The sequence below is a fragment of the Myotis brandtii genome, unplaced genomic scaffold (genome assembly GCF_000412655.1).
Source record: "Myotis brandtii unplaced genomic scaffold, ASM41265v1 scaffold581, whole genome shotgun sequence".
NCBI lineage: Eukaryota > Metazoa > Chordata > Mammalia > Chiroptera > Vespertilionidae > Myotis > Myotis brandtii.
The window spans coordinates 497935-509783 of NW_005370182.1; the positions used below are offsets into that span (position 1 = coordinate 497935).

At 46.6% G+C, this 11849-nt stretch overlaps 3 protein-coding genes across 6 annotated transcripts in view; 2 read left to right on the plus strand and 1 right to left on the minus strand.

Annotated features, from left to right (window-relative positions):
* The window catches only part of MARS (methionyl-tRNA synthetase), a 17242-nt gene extending 11304 nt beyond the window's left edge, over positions 1–5938 (plus strand). The window contains exons 12-22 of one of the 2 annotated variants that reach the window (XM_005879024.2): positions 1807–1977; positions 2195–2290; positions 2428–2545; positions 2909–3122; positions 3949–4080; positions 4187–4291; positions 4379–4565; positions 5205–5276; positions 5418–5441; positions 5530–5613; positions 5719–5934. In XM_005879024.2, coding sequence (XP_005879086.1) covers positions 1807–1977; positions 2195–2290; positions 2428–2545; positions 2909–3122; positions 3949–4080; positions 4187–4291; positions 4379–4565; positions 5205–5276; positions 5418–5441; positions 5530–5613; positions 5719–5865 — 1350 coding nt within the window. In that variant the 3' untranslated portion in view covers positions 5866–5934. Of the gene's footprint in view, positions 1–1806; positions 1978–2194; positions 2291–2427; positions 2546–2908; positions 3123–3948; positions 4081–4186; positions 4292–4378; positions 4566–5204; positions 5277–5417; positions 5442–5529; positions 5614–5718 lie in introns of both variants that reach the window. The other variant, XM_005879025.2, reaches the window with a different exon arrangement.
* Positions 5876–10071, minus strand: DDIT3 (DNA-damage-inducible transcript 3). Of its 2 annotated transcripts, none has more exons than XM_005879023.2 (4): positions 9972–10071; positions 7714–7761; positions 6548–6705; positions 5876–6464 (listed from the first exon to the last, which is right to left on the minus strand). In XM_005879023.2, exons 3-4 carry the CDS (start codon positions 6683–6685, stop codon positions 6096–6098), a joined length of 507 nt encoding a protein of 168 aa, XP_005879085.1. In that variant the 5' UTR covers positions 6686–6705; positions 7714–7761; positions 9972–10071; the 3' UTR covers positions 5876–6095. The 2 variants fall into 2 exon arrangements, with proteins under 2 accessions (XP_005879085.1, XP_005879084.1); XM_005879022.2 differs by having other exon boundaries at positions 6548–6720.
* A 149-nt stretch (positions 10072–10220) lies between these two features.
* The window catches only part of MBD6 (methyl-CpG binding domain protein 6), a 9037-nt gene continuing 7408 nt past the window's right edge, over positions 10221–11849 (plus strand). For both annotated transcript variants that reach the window (XM_005879019.2, XM_005879021.2), the window contains exon 1: positions 10221–10295. The gene's annotated coding sequence lies outside the window, so the exon portion shown is untranslated. The remainder of the gene's footprint in view (positions 10296–11849) is intronic.

Sequence of the window (11849 nt, forward strand, 5' to 3'; positions counted from 1 at the left end):
TAGTTTATATAACCAGTTTTCTGTGTTCTCCATTTAGGTAGTTTCCAGTACAGCAGGTCCTTGAATAATATTGTTTTGTTCAATGTTGTTTTGTTATAATGTTGAGTAGATGCTGTAGGAACTTAACTCTTGTTTATATCAATTAGCTTGTGGTAAAAATTGGTTTTGTTATATGTCATTTCACTTAAAGCTGTAGAACCTATTGGTGTTAAGTGAGGACTTACTGTATTTTGCAATTGCAAGTGATGTTGCAGTAGATAAATGTTCGACCAAATATAGCAAGCAAATTTTTTTTGTATTATATCTTCAGGATAATTTCCTTAAAAGTGATCACTTGCTGTGTCAATGGTAAATGCATATGTAGTTTATTGTCAAATTTTCTTCAATAGGTGTTGTTGCATTTTTGCATTCCCATCAGCAATCTGTGAGTGTGCTGTTTCCTCATAGCCTTGCCAATAGAGTATATTGTCAGGCTTTGGAAATTGTGTTATTTAATTGGATAAGTCACATAAACCATCCATTAAAAAAGTTTACTTTTGTTTTTCTGCTTACAAAAGTGATAAAAGCTTGTTTTTTAAATTTCAGCTAGAAATATATGGTATAAATGTGAATGTTCCCCATAATCCCATCTGAAAATAAAGTGCTGATACATATTTTTCTTCAAAAATTTTCTGGCCCTAGCCGATATGGCTCAGTGGATAGAGCGTCAGCCTGCGGACTGAAGGGTCCTGGGTTTGATTCCTGTCAAGGGCACGTACCTCGGTTGCAGGCTCCTCTCTGGCCCAGGCCTTGGTCAGGGCGTGTGCAGGAGGCAACCAATCGATGCGTTTCTCTCACATCGATGTCTCTCTCTGTCTTTCCTTCTCTCTGTCACTCTTACTGAAAAACAATGGAAAAATATCCTCCAGTGAGGAGTAAAAAAAAAAAATTTTTTTCTGGGCTTGCCCAGCCTGTGTGGCTGTGTTTGAGCATCTACCCATGAACCAAGAGGTCACCAGTTTGATTTCCAGTCAGGGCACGTGCCTGGGTTGCAGGCTCGATCTCCAGTAGGGAGCATGCAGGAAGCAGTTGGTTGATGTGTCTCTCTTATTAATGTTTCCATCTCTCTCTTCCGTTCTCTCTCTAAAATCAATAAAAAAAATATTTTAAAACTTTCTGGGCTTATGTTAGTCTGTGTGTTGATATTTATTTATTTTTTTATTTCTTTTATTGATTTCAGAGAGGAAGGAAAAGGAGAGAGAGAGATAGAACATCAATGATGAGAGAATCATTGATCTGCTGCCTCCTGCATGCCCCCTACTGGGGACCAAGCCCGCAACCCAGGCATGTGCCCTTGGCCGGAAGCGAAACTAGGATCCTTCAGTCCCCAGGCTGACGCTCTATCCACTGAGCCAAGCCGGCTGATATTTATTTTTATAGTAATAGAATTATACTATTTATTGTTTTTGCAGTTAGCTTAATTTAATTAGTAATGAATCTTGGAGATCTATACATGTCAATTACATATAGGTCTACCTTAGTCTTTTTAATGGCCTTATGAGTATTTTATTGTATTGATGCACCATATTTCTTTAGTTTTAATTTTTTGCTATGATGAACAGTGCACTTCTTTATGTACACATCTATACACTCTTGTGTGAATATTTCCATTGAAAAAATTTCTAGAAGTTGAATTGCTATGTCAAAGTCATGAGTCTTTTAATTTTAATATATCACCAGACTAGTCCAAAGGGTTGTACGTATTTACCCTTATGCAAACTGTGTATGAGGCTTTTCTAAGTCAGCCTTCTGTCTCTGCCTTCTCAGCTGGAAGACCGACTTGAGGAGTGGTTGGGGAAGACTGTGCCTGGCAGTGACTGGACACCCAATGCCCGGTTCATCATTCGTTCTTGGCTTCGGGACGGCCTCAAGCCACGCTGCATAACCCGAGACCTCAAATGGGGAACCCCTGTACCCTTAGAAGGTTTTGAGGACAAGGTAAGAATCCCATGCTTTACGGATATCTCTTATTATTCAGCCTTGATATCCTGGGCTAACATAATACACTGTTGACTATGTCTTGTTTAACTGGGTTTCCCAATTTTTTAAAAAATTGAATTTTTCGGGGTTACTTAGGTCAATCAAATTATATTATTGTATTATATCAAGTGTATTCCCAGTGGTTTTTTTTTTATCCTACCGTGTCTCTCTCCAGGTATTCTATGTCTGGTTTGATGCCACATTTGGATACATATCCATCACCGCCAACTATACAGACCAATGGGAGAAATGGTGGAAGAACCCAGAGCAAGTAAGCAGTTCTTGGTTAGCCTGTCTATGGGGAGGGTGCATGCGTGTATGTGCGTGGAGGGGGTTGGGATTGAGAATTTGCTCTTTCTGAGGTCTTTGAAGGTCTCAGGAGCTCTGTCTTCCAACTATATTCTGTAGGTGAACCTCTACCAGTTCATGGCCAAAGACAATGTTCCCTTCCACGGCTTAGTCTTTCCTTGTTCAGCCCTAGGAGCTGAGGACAACTACACCTTGGTCAGCCATCTCATTGCTACAGGTACCCTGGAAGACTGGACTAGGAATATTCCTAGGGAATGAGGGCTGAGGCGATACTTGGAAGGTTTTGGAAAGGTGCTGGGTCTTGAGTTAGGAGTTGAGATAGGAAATAATTTGAGCATGAGAACTCTACCTAGAAGGAAACAAGAACTTGAAGAAAGCAAGAGTCAAAAGCTAAAACTTCGTAATGAATAGAATAGAAGCAAAGCGGGGGAAAGGCCCAAATGGAGAGGCAGGATTCAGGCAGCTACTCAAGAAGTGTTGCTGGACACCCATAGTTGAGTTCAAAGGAGAGTCAGTAGGTCAGAGAGGGGAGAAAGTGATTCGAGCAGATGGTTCTCATTTATTCTCTTTCTCAATCCAGAATATCTGAATTATGAGGATGGGAAGTTCTCTAAGAGCCGGGGTGTGGGAGTGTTTGGGGACATGGCCAAGGACACAGGGATTCCTGCTGACATCTGGCGCTTCTACCTGCTGTACATTCGGCCTGAGGGCCAGGACAGTGCCTTCTCCTGGACAGATATGTTACTGAAGAATAATTCTGAGCTGCTTAACAACCTGGGAAACTTCATCAATAGGTAGGACTTGGTGAGGGGTCAGTCAGTAGATGAGCTGGGCTGGTGCTAACTCTGCTCCATGAAGTGGGAGAGATGGGAATGAAGAGAAGCCTAGTGAATGGGCAGGAGGCTGGGAGGGATGGGAGGATAATGTGGAAAGTGGATTCCTATCAATTGGGACTTGCTCCTAGAACATAATAGCTTATGTATGCTTGGGGGAAGTTGGTTATAGAAATGTGATTTAGCAAAGTTGGTCACAAAGTTTTGTAAATTGTTTCTTATTAATGTTCTTTGTAGAATTGGAAATGTGTTTTTGCAAAAAAAAAAAATAGTTAACTTGCATGCATTTGAAAAGTTTAACTGAGGAAAGGGTTTATTTTAGTGTAGGGGTAGGAGACTTCTGCTGTACTCCGGAGTTTTTGTTACTTGAGCTCAATTTCATTTTTGGCCCTATGTCAGCTATTCTGAAATCTAAAGAAATATCCTCAATGACTACCTACTCTTTCAGGTTTGATCATTAATCACATTTTAACAGTAGCAATTTACATATATTTCAACTTGATTATTCTGAGTGTTGATTTTTAAAAATAAAACGAACAGTTGCTTAACTTTATCAGGTTTCTTTAAACAAGGGATAATGAATGTGAAATGTCTGTTATGTGCAGTTGTATTCTTAGGGGAGAGAATAAGGAATTACTTTGTTAAGCTTTGCCTTCCAGCTTGAAGGAGCCAGGAAGTATCAGTTCTGAAAGAATGTAGAATTAAGAAAACCGGGTCAAATTTCTCTAAGAAGACTGAGAAATTACTCTTTTTTTCTCTCCCCTCTCCTTCCCTTACTCCTATCAAGAGCTGGGATGTTTGTGTCTAAGTTTTTTGGGGGTTATGTGCCCGAGATGGTGCTTACCTCTGATGATCAGCGCCTGCTGGCCCATGTCTCCCTGGAGCTCCAGCACTATCACCAGCTTCTAGAGAAGGTTCGGTAAGTAACCTACACCCGTCTCATCTGAGTGGTCTGCTAGCATGTTGAGAAGCCCATACTGGTCCTTCCAGGACCTTATACCTTGGCCTGCCTCCCCGCTTCCCAGGATCCGGGATGCCTTACGCAGTATCCTCACCATCTCTCGTTATGGCAACCAATACATTCAGGTGAATGAACCCTGGAAGCGGATTAAAGGCAGCGAGGCTGACAGGTAAGGAGGTAGGGTTGGCTACAGGGATAAAGTGTGTGGTAGGCTGTGTCCTCTTAGAAGTCCTGACTAATGACTCTGTTTATCTAGACAGCGGGCAGGGACAGTGACAGGCTTGGCGGTGAATATAGCTGCTTTGCTATCCACCATGCTCCAGCCTTACATGCCTACGGTTAGCTCTATGATTGCGGCCCAGCTGCAGCTCCCACCTCCAGCCTGCAGCATCCTGCCCACAGACTTCCTGTGCACCTTACCAGCAGGACACCAGATTGGCACAGTAAGTCTCTGAGGATTGGAAGAGCCATTGTCTCTTTTACTAATAAAATTCCTACATTTGCCATGCAGCCTTTGGGGAGGGTCAGAGAACTTACTTTGGGCATGGGGCTTTCACGGCTATTCTCTGAAGCCCTTCGGGACCCCTCCCCACTTTGCACTTAGGCTTGTTTCTGATATAAAATCCTTGGTATTGGCTCCCAAGCCCAGTGTTATCTGTAGCCCATATTTTCTCATCGTCCTTCATGCCAGAACCCAGAACATGGTATGTGAAACTGATATACAGTAGATGCTTGAAGTAACACCATGGTCACTGGGTCTCCATAAGGCTAACAATCAGTGAGCTGTGAGAATACGGGGTAGCCATTTCCCCTTTGACACAAGATGATAAAGTAAGTCTACCTTTAAACTTTTGCATCAACCTAGCATCATTTAGTCTTGGACCCTATTAATACTTTGTTTTTTCATAGTGACTGCTAGGGCTTTTCCTGGATTCTTTACTGAAATCGGCGATACACTCAAGCTTCTTGTAAAGCATTTAGAGTCCCTGAATGTTAGTGATTGGGGTTAGAGAGGCCCTCTGTATAGTCTGATAGAGTTTATACCTAATCAGTGAATGATTCTGGAATTCTTTTTTTTACAGGTCAGTCCCTTGTTCCAAAAATTGGAAAATGACCAGATTGAAAATTTGAGGCAGCGCTTCGGTGGGGGCCAGGTGAGAAAGCTAGACTGTGCTCTCACCCAGCAACAGCCACAGCGCCATCTCCTAAGTGTCCATAAGTAGTCCTCACTCATCACTCTTTCCACCTTTTGGCCCTGCTACTTCCTCACTTAAAGTTTTTCTTTCCTGTCTTAGCTAGAAGAGTCCCTGGTGTTAAAGGTAATCACTTTCCCCAAGATGTTGTATAAAACTTGAGGTCAGGGGATATTTATGGTAGCAGGTGATAACTCTTGTTATTATTCTCCAGGCAAAAGTGTCCCCCAAGCCAGCAGTTGTAGAGACAGCTGGACCACAGCAGATACAAGTGCTGATGGATGAAGTGACAAAACAGGTATGAAGTTTGAATCCTATGTGGGAGACCACAAAACTTAAATCCTACATAGATCCTTTCTGGTCTCACTATTGTTATTCCCCCACCTCCTCCCTCTTCTCTTAGGGCAACATTGTCCGTGAACTGAAAGCACAAAAGGCAGACAAGAACCAGGTTGCTGCAGAAGTGGCTAAACTCTTGGATCTGAAGAAGCAGTTGGCTCTAGCTGAGGGGAAACCTCTTGAAACCCCTAAAGGCAAAAAGAAAAAGTGAAAGTGAGAACTTGGCTTATAGAGTCACTTTAATGGATATGGACAGTAATAAATAAATATGCAATCTCTATATACATGCTGAGACCCTTTCTTCTTGTCTACCCAGAACTTTCCCTCTACTGTAGGTATGGGGTTAAGGGTCACATCATTGACACTCATAAGAAGGTGGTTAGTAGCCACCTCTGGGAAAAGATGGTACTGGCTCAAAGGGGAAGTGATGGTCCCAAGTGTTCATGCTTGATGCAGATTGACCATTCGGTCAATTAGAGCTCGGCGAGTCACCTCCACTTCTCTGGTCAGACGCTCGATTTCCTGCTTGAGCCGTTCATTCTCTTCAGCTAGCTGTGCCACTTTCCTTTCATTCTCTTGTTCCTTATCCTTCATGCGTTGCTTTCCAGCCCGGGCCGGGGACTGATCACTCCGTTTCCGTTTCCTGGGTATTCCTTGGTCTTCCTCCTCTTCCTCCTGAGCCAGGGAGCTCTGACTGGAATTTGGAGAGCGAGGGCTCTGGAAGGTGCTTGTGACCTCTGCTGGTCCTGGCTCCTCAGTCAGCCAAGCCAGAGAGGCAGGGTCAAGAGTGGTGAAGGTTTTTGATTCTTCCTTCAAGGGAATGAGGAAAGGCAGGCGCTATTAGTTGAGATGGGAAAATCAGCACCCCCCAGCTTTATGTGTAGCATTCTCACCTCCTCATTTCTAGGGGGTGAGACATAGGCACGCCCATTTTCATCTGAGGACAGCACCTCCTGCAGGTCCTCATACCAGGCTTCCAGTTCCCAGCTGGACAGTGTCCCGAAGGAGAAAGGCAAAGACTCGGCTGCCATCGCTGCAGCTGGATCAGGCTCTGAAAAAGGATATACTTGGGATAGTGGGGAAGGGAGGGAAGGATAGGGGGTGGAATGAGCACCACAAAGCAGTCAAAACGGTTTATACCACAGTTTGGCAAACTGGCCTGCTGCCTGTTTCTGCAGTAAAGTTTTACTGGAACATGGACACATCTATTGATTTACATATTTTTTATGGCTACTTTTATGCTACAACAATTGAGATGAATAGTTGTGACAAAATGTGTGGCCCTCCATATCTAAAACATTTACTATCTGGCCCTTTAAAACTTACCAACCCCTGGTCTATACTAATATTCCCTCCTTGCTTTTGCCCAGCACTTGAAGTAAGTGCCTGGATATACATTCTTATGGGATTGTAGTAAAAGTTATCTGCCTGCCCTAGCTGGTTTGGCTCAGTGGATAGAGCATTGGCCCGAGGACTGAAGGATCCCGAGTTTGATTCCGGTCAAGGGCACATAGCTTGGTTGCAGGTTCCTTGGCCCTGGTTGAGTGTGTGCAGGAGGCAACCAATCGATGTGTCTCTCTCACATCGATGTTTCTGTCTCTCCCCTCTCCCTTTCACTCTCTCTAAAAATCAATGGAAAAATATCCTCGAGTGAAGATTAACAACAACAAAAAAGTTAGCCGCCCTGAGAAACTCCATTGGTAGTTTCCAGGGGCAATTACCACATCAGTTGTGCTCCTTTTTCCTGGGTGGGGAGTTCCATGGGTTAGTCTAACTTTGATGGGGATTGAGGTGTGGTAAGACAAACCCATTATCTTGGTTGGGGCTGCCTGCTTACTCAGAGCCATCTTTTGATTAGGAAATGCTTCTAAGAACAGTGATTTGGTCACCGTGTTAGGGGCAGGCCAGGTGGATGGATGTGGTCTGACAGCAAAAGTGCTCAGATGCAAACCCTCCTCTCTATCTTCTCTAAGCGTTTTCGTTTCTCAGGGTCCCAATAAAGGAAGGCTAAATAGCATCTCTTAGGAGTTGGTTTTGGGAAAGGGTTGGTTAGGTTTACCTGCTTTCAGGTGTGGTGATGTATGAAGATACACTTCCTTCTTGAACACTGTGGGGAATCAAAGATAAATATGTTAACCATTTTGGAAGGGGGAGAGCCAGGTTCTTTTACTTTTATCTCCAGCATCCTACTGATCCGTTCTTACTGCCTGTCTTATAGAGTATGGATAGTTAACAGTCCCGGTACCCATTTCCAAGGACAGAGGAGAGCCTAATTTCCTTTATTTTTAGTTGCTGACATTTGTAATCCTGATTGCATAATAGGAAAGCCCTGGCCATCTCAGCTTTCTCTAGATTCAAGGCAGGCTTCAAACCTGCCAGGGTAAGTAAGGACTATACTACAGGGAAGGGAACAAAACAAGTTTTCCTAATTCCATTCCCACACTGACATCCTCCAAATTGTACAGTCCCAGTATAGACCTCTAACTCTGTTATCTAACTGCTTCCTTGCTGTCTCCTTTTGGATGTCTAATAGGCATCTCAGACTTAATATGTGTCTAAAAACAAACTCCTGCTAATCTTCCCCTTCCCCATCTTGGTAAATGGCAACTCTAGTAGCTTTGTATTTTCATTGAACATTGGTATCTTCATCGATCCCTCTCCTCTTATACCTCACAATCCAATCCAAACCACCAGCAAAATTTCTTAACTCATTCTTCAGAAACCCAGAATCTAAATTCTTCTCCAATTCCATTGTTACTATCAAGTTACTATCTCTCTGGGATGACGGCAGGTTTCCCAGTTTCTGCTCTTACCACCCTTCCCTGAGTCTATTCACAACACAGCAACCAGAGTGGGCCTTTTAAAACTTAAAATCAGGTCGTGTCACTCCTCTGTTCAAAATCACCAATGACTTCCAATTTCCCGCATAAAATGGCTTAGAAGAACCCACACAATCGGCTCCTTCTCTGCCCTGGATTTCTCATTGACCACTCTCCCTCTTCTCACTCTAGTCCAGCCAACTGGCCTTCTGTTCTCTAAAGATACTATGCGTGCTCCCACCTCAGGACCTCTGTTCTTGCTGTCCCTTCTGGAACGCTCTCCCGCATACCTGCATGGCTTACTGCCGCACCTCTTTCAGGTTTTTAATTTAATGGTCATTTCAGTGAGGGAATCCCTGATCACCCAATGTAAAATTAACCCTCACCCAAAGCATTCTCTACTCTTTCATTTATTAGTTTTCTCTATGGCACTTATCTGTTTACTGTATGCCTTTTCCCACTGAACTATAAGCTCTTAGAGCAGAATTTTTTTCTCTTATTCATGGATGTATCCTGGGCCCCAAACTGCACATAGTAGGTGCTTGTTAGGAATGAATGGATACATTCTCCCCAATCTCTCTTACAGGGAAGGGAGGATGAAGCCAGAAGTAGAGCAGCAGCTGCCTATCTCTGGGGACTGTAGATGCAATATTGCCCAGAGTGTTTGTCTGCAGGACTGTCCTCCCTGGGGAACCCTCCTTGCCTTCCAGAGCCTGGAAGGTGGCTTTCATCAGCAGTGGAGCCCCAGGCCAGAGGGCTGTAGAGCCAAACAGGGGACTGGCCTGATGCAATGGTTACACAGAGATTAGTTGGAGACAGGACAGGGAGAAAGAGGCAGGGACCACGCTCAGGAGAAGGACCATACACTGGGGAGACCCCAAATGACTTCCCACACTTAAGAGATACAGGATGCTCTCTTGTGCAGGAGGCCCAGGGACCTCTGGGGGAAAGTAAAAAACCTATCTGCTCTCCCTGGCCATGGGCATCCTTCCTCCCAGGCTGTCAGTTTCCTGAAGGTGCGGAATGGCTGTCCCGTGTAAGGTTCCGGAGCCCCACTACCAACGTGGCCATGCTGGCACCGAGACGCTGCCTCCGACACGGGACTCGGGGTGGGGCTGCTGGTGGCCAAGCCAAGGCAGCGGCCTAAGCTACGGTCCAACAGGCTTCTCGACGTGGGGGTGTGTCTTGCTGCTCCGCCTCCCACCAGACTGGCCTAACGCGGAGGCCTGAGGTCAGCCACTGCAGAGAATACAATAACTCTCTGAGGGCAGCCGGGCCCCTTCGCTCCGGGCAGGGGTGGGTGATGCTGTCGCCCGAAGGAAGCAGGGTCTGTAACACCTCTCCCGAATAAAGGATTCTCCCCATCTCTCCTTCGGACCGTCACTAACTTCATTATGGAGGGGGTGATGCCACATCCTGAAGAGGGGATGCCCCGACTTTGAGGGGGCAACGTCGCAAAGATGCAAGAGTAAAAGGTAGAAGGACGGTCAGTACTCACCTCTCGCCTCAGATTCCGGCTCTGGTTTTGGCTCTGTCGCTGCCACCCGCTCATCTTCAACATGATATGCACGGTGTCTTAGACTCTAGTCTCTGACCTCGGTCTCCCCGAGCAGTGATCTTTTAACAGGACCTTGCCCTCCTCTCAGGGGCGGACCCAGAAGGCTACCAATCAGAAAGCGGCACGCCAGTTTGGGCCCCGCCTCATCCCTTACATCCGCCACTCAGGAGCTCCGCGGCCCCGCCCCCATCGCGCCTCCTGCTTGGGGGTCCAGGTCTTGTTGGACCCGGAAGTGGCTCTGGGTCACGAGGCTCCACCGAGGAGGTGAGTGAGTCATGCGCGCGCGCGGAGGGGGAGAGCTCGAAGGGGGAGGGGAGGAAAGGGGGGCGGGAATGATGCAATGTTTGGCAACCCGTCTGTGCGCGCACGCGCAGGGGACTACGAGGGCGGTGGGAGGTGCGGGAGGGGGAGAGAGGAGAGAGGCGGGGCGCCAGCTCTCAGCACCCTACGGCCCCAACGGCTAGCAACCGTAGCTGCCCCTAGGCTGACGAGTGAAACCTCGCTGTTGCTCGTCGTAGGAGTTCTCGGTCCGCCCCCCTGGCATTAGCCCCCGTTTTACCTTCTCCATAAAGGGCTCCCATTTTCCTCGGCTCCCCTCCCAGCTAATAATGGGCACAAAGCCTTTTAAACCCCCTTCCTTTGAAAGTTTGCATCCGTCTGCCAGGATTGTCTACATCTCCAGTCTTCTTAAAGGGGTCTGATCTTCTAGCCCCTAGCTACCCAAAAAGGAGCTGAGGTACTTGAATCCCCTTGGTAGTCATTTTCAGGTCCTTTCAGAGGAGTACCCTGAACTTTTGTCTTGATAAAGTTTCTAATGAGTTCTCAACATGCCAGAATTCACGTTCTTTCCCCGATGGGTCGGATTCCGTTTCCTCACTCATCTCCCCTCATGGCGCTCTGGGGCCCTTCACCAAAGACCAAGACCCGCCCTTTTCACTGATCCAGACAGTAAGTCCTGTGACTCCCTAATGTGAGGAGCTGGGCATAGGCCTCCTGCCTCCTAGGCGTTTGGGCTACAGTAGAGTCTTGTTGCCCGGGATATTTATTAAATGCACTTAGCGCACAACTGCCTTGGACTAGGATGTCAGGAGAGGTCAGATTCTAGCTTCAGCTGCCCCCCACTTGCCCAGGGATTCCAGGCCAGCCACCTAGTATCTCTGTGCCTCACCCTTCTTGTTTGAAAAAAAAAAAAAGAGTTGTAAAGGTAAAATAAGACAACTCTGAACTTGGAGGCAACTTGAACAAAAGTGAAAGGCACCATGCAAAACGAGAAATATTTTTCTTGTGCCATTAGGTAGAAAGCAGAGGCCATGTGGTGGCCTGTTGCACATCCTGTCATACTTCCACCGGGACGGCGCGTTTGTCTAAGTAGGAACTGTCAGAAGGCCGGTGTGAGCTGACAGTGACAGGTCTTTGGTCAGGCCTGCTCTGTTGCTCCATTTCTCCATTTCCCCTCTGTAAACGGGGCTAGGGGAGGGTTGGACCAGATGCCCTCTCCTGGTTCAAAGACATGACCAGATTGTCAGTGACAGGCAGAGGTCATGTGACTTGACAGGCCGAGGTCGTGTTGTGACATGCTGACCTGGGGAGGTGGGTCAAGTCCCACCCAGCACATTACTCGGGAAGCCTTTGGGGCGGGGCAGGGCAAGTCGCGACTTTCATCTTTGGGGTCTGGCCCCTCCCGGACCTGGCAGCCTGACTCCCCCCAACAGATTGTGGGTTTGGAGAGGGCCCCTCCCCGGGGAAGACTGGGATTGGCCACCAGTGGTCTGGGAAGAGGCTCAGATCCTTCCGCGGGGGGGCCGCGGGGGGTGTTTG

Bases quoted from the DNA above. Each gene is read 5' to 3' on its own strand.
- DDIT3 (XM_005879023.2), bottom strand. From the start codon at position 6,685: ATGGCAGCCGAGTCTTTGCCTTTCTCCTTCGGGACACTGTCCAGCTGG. The intron at 6,465-6,547 runs GTGAGAATGCTA...ATTCCCTTGAAG, and splicing joins CACCCCCTAGAAATGAGGAG to GAAGAATCAAAAACCTTCAC.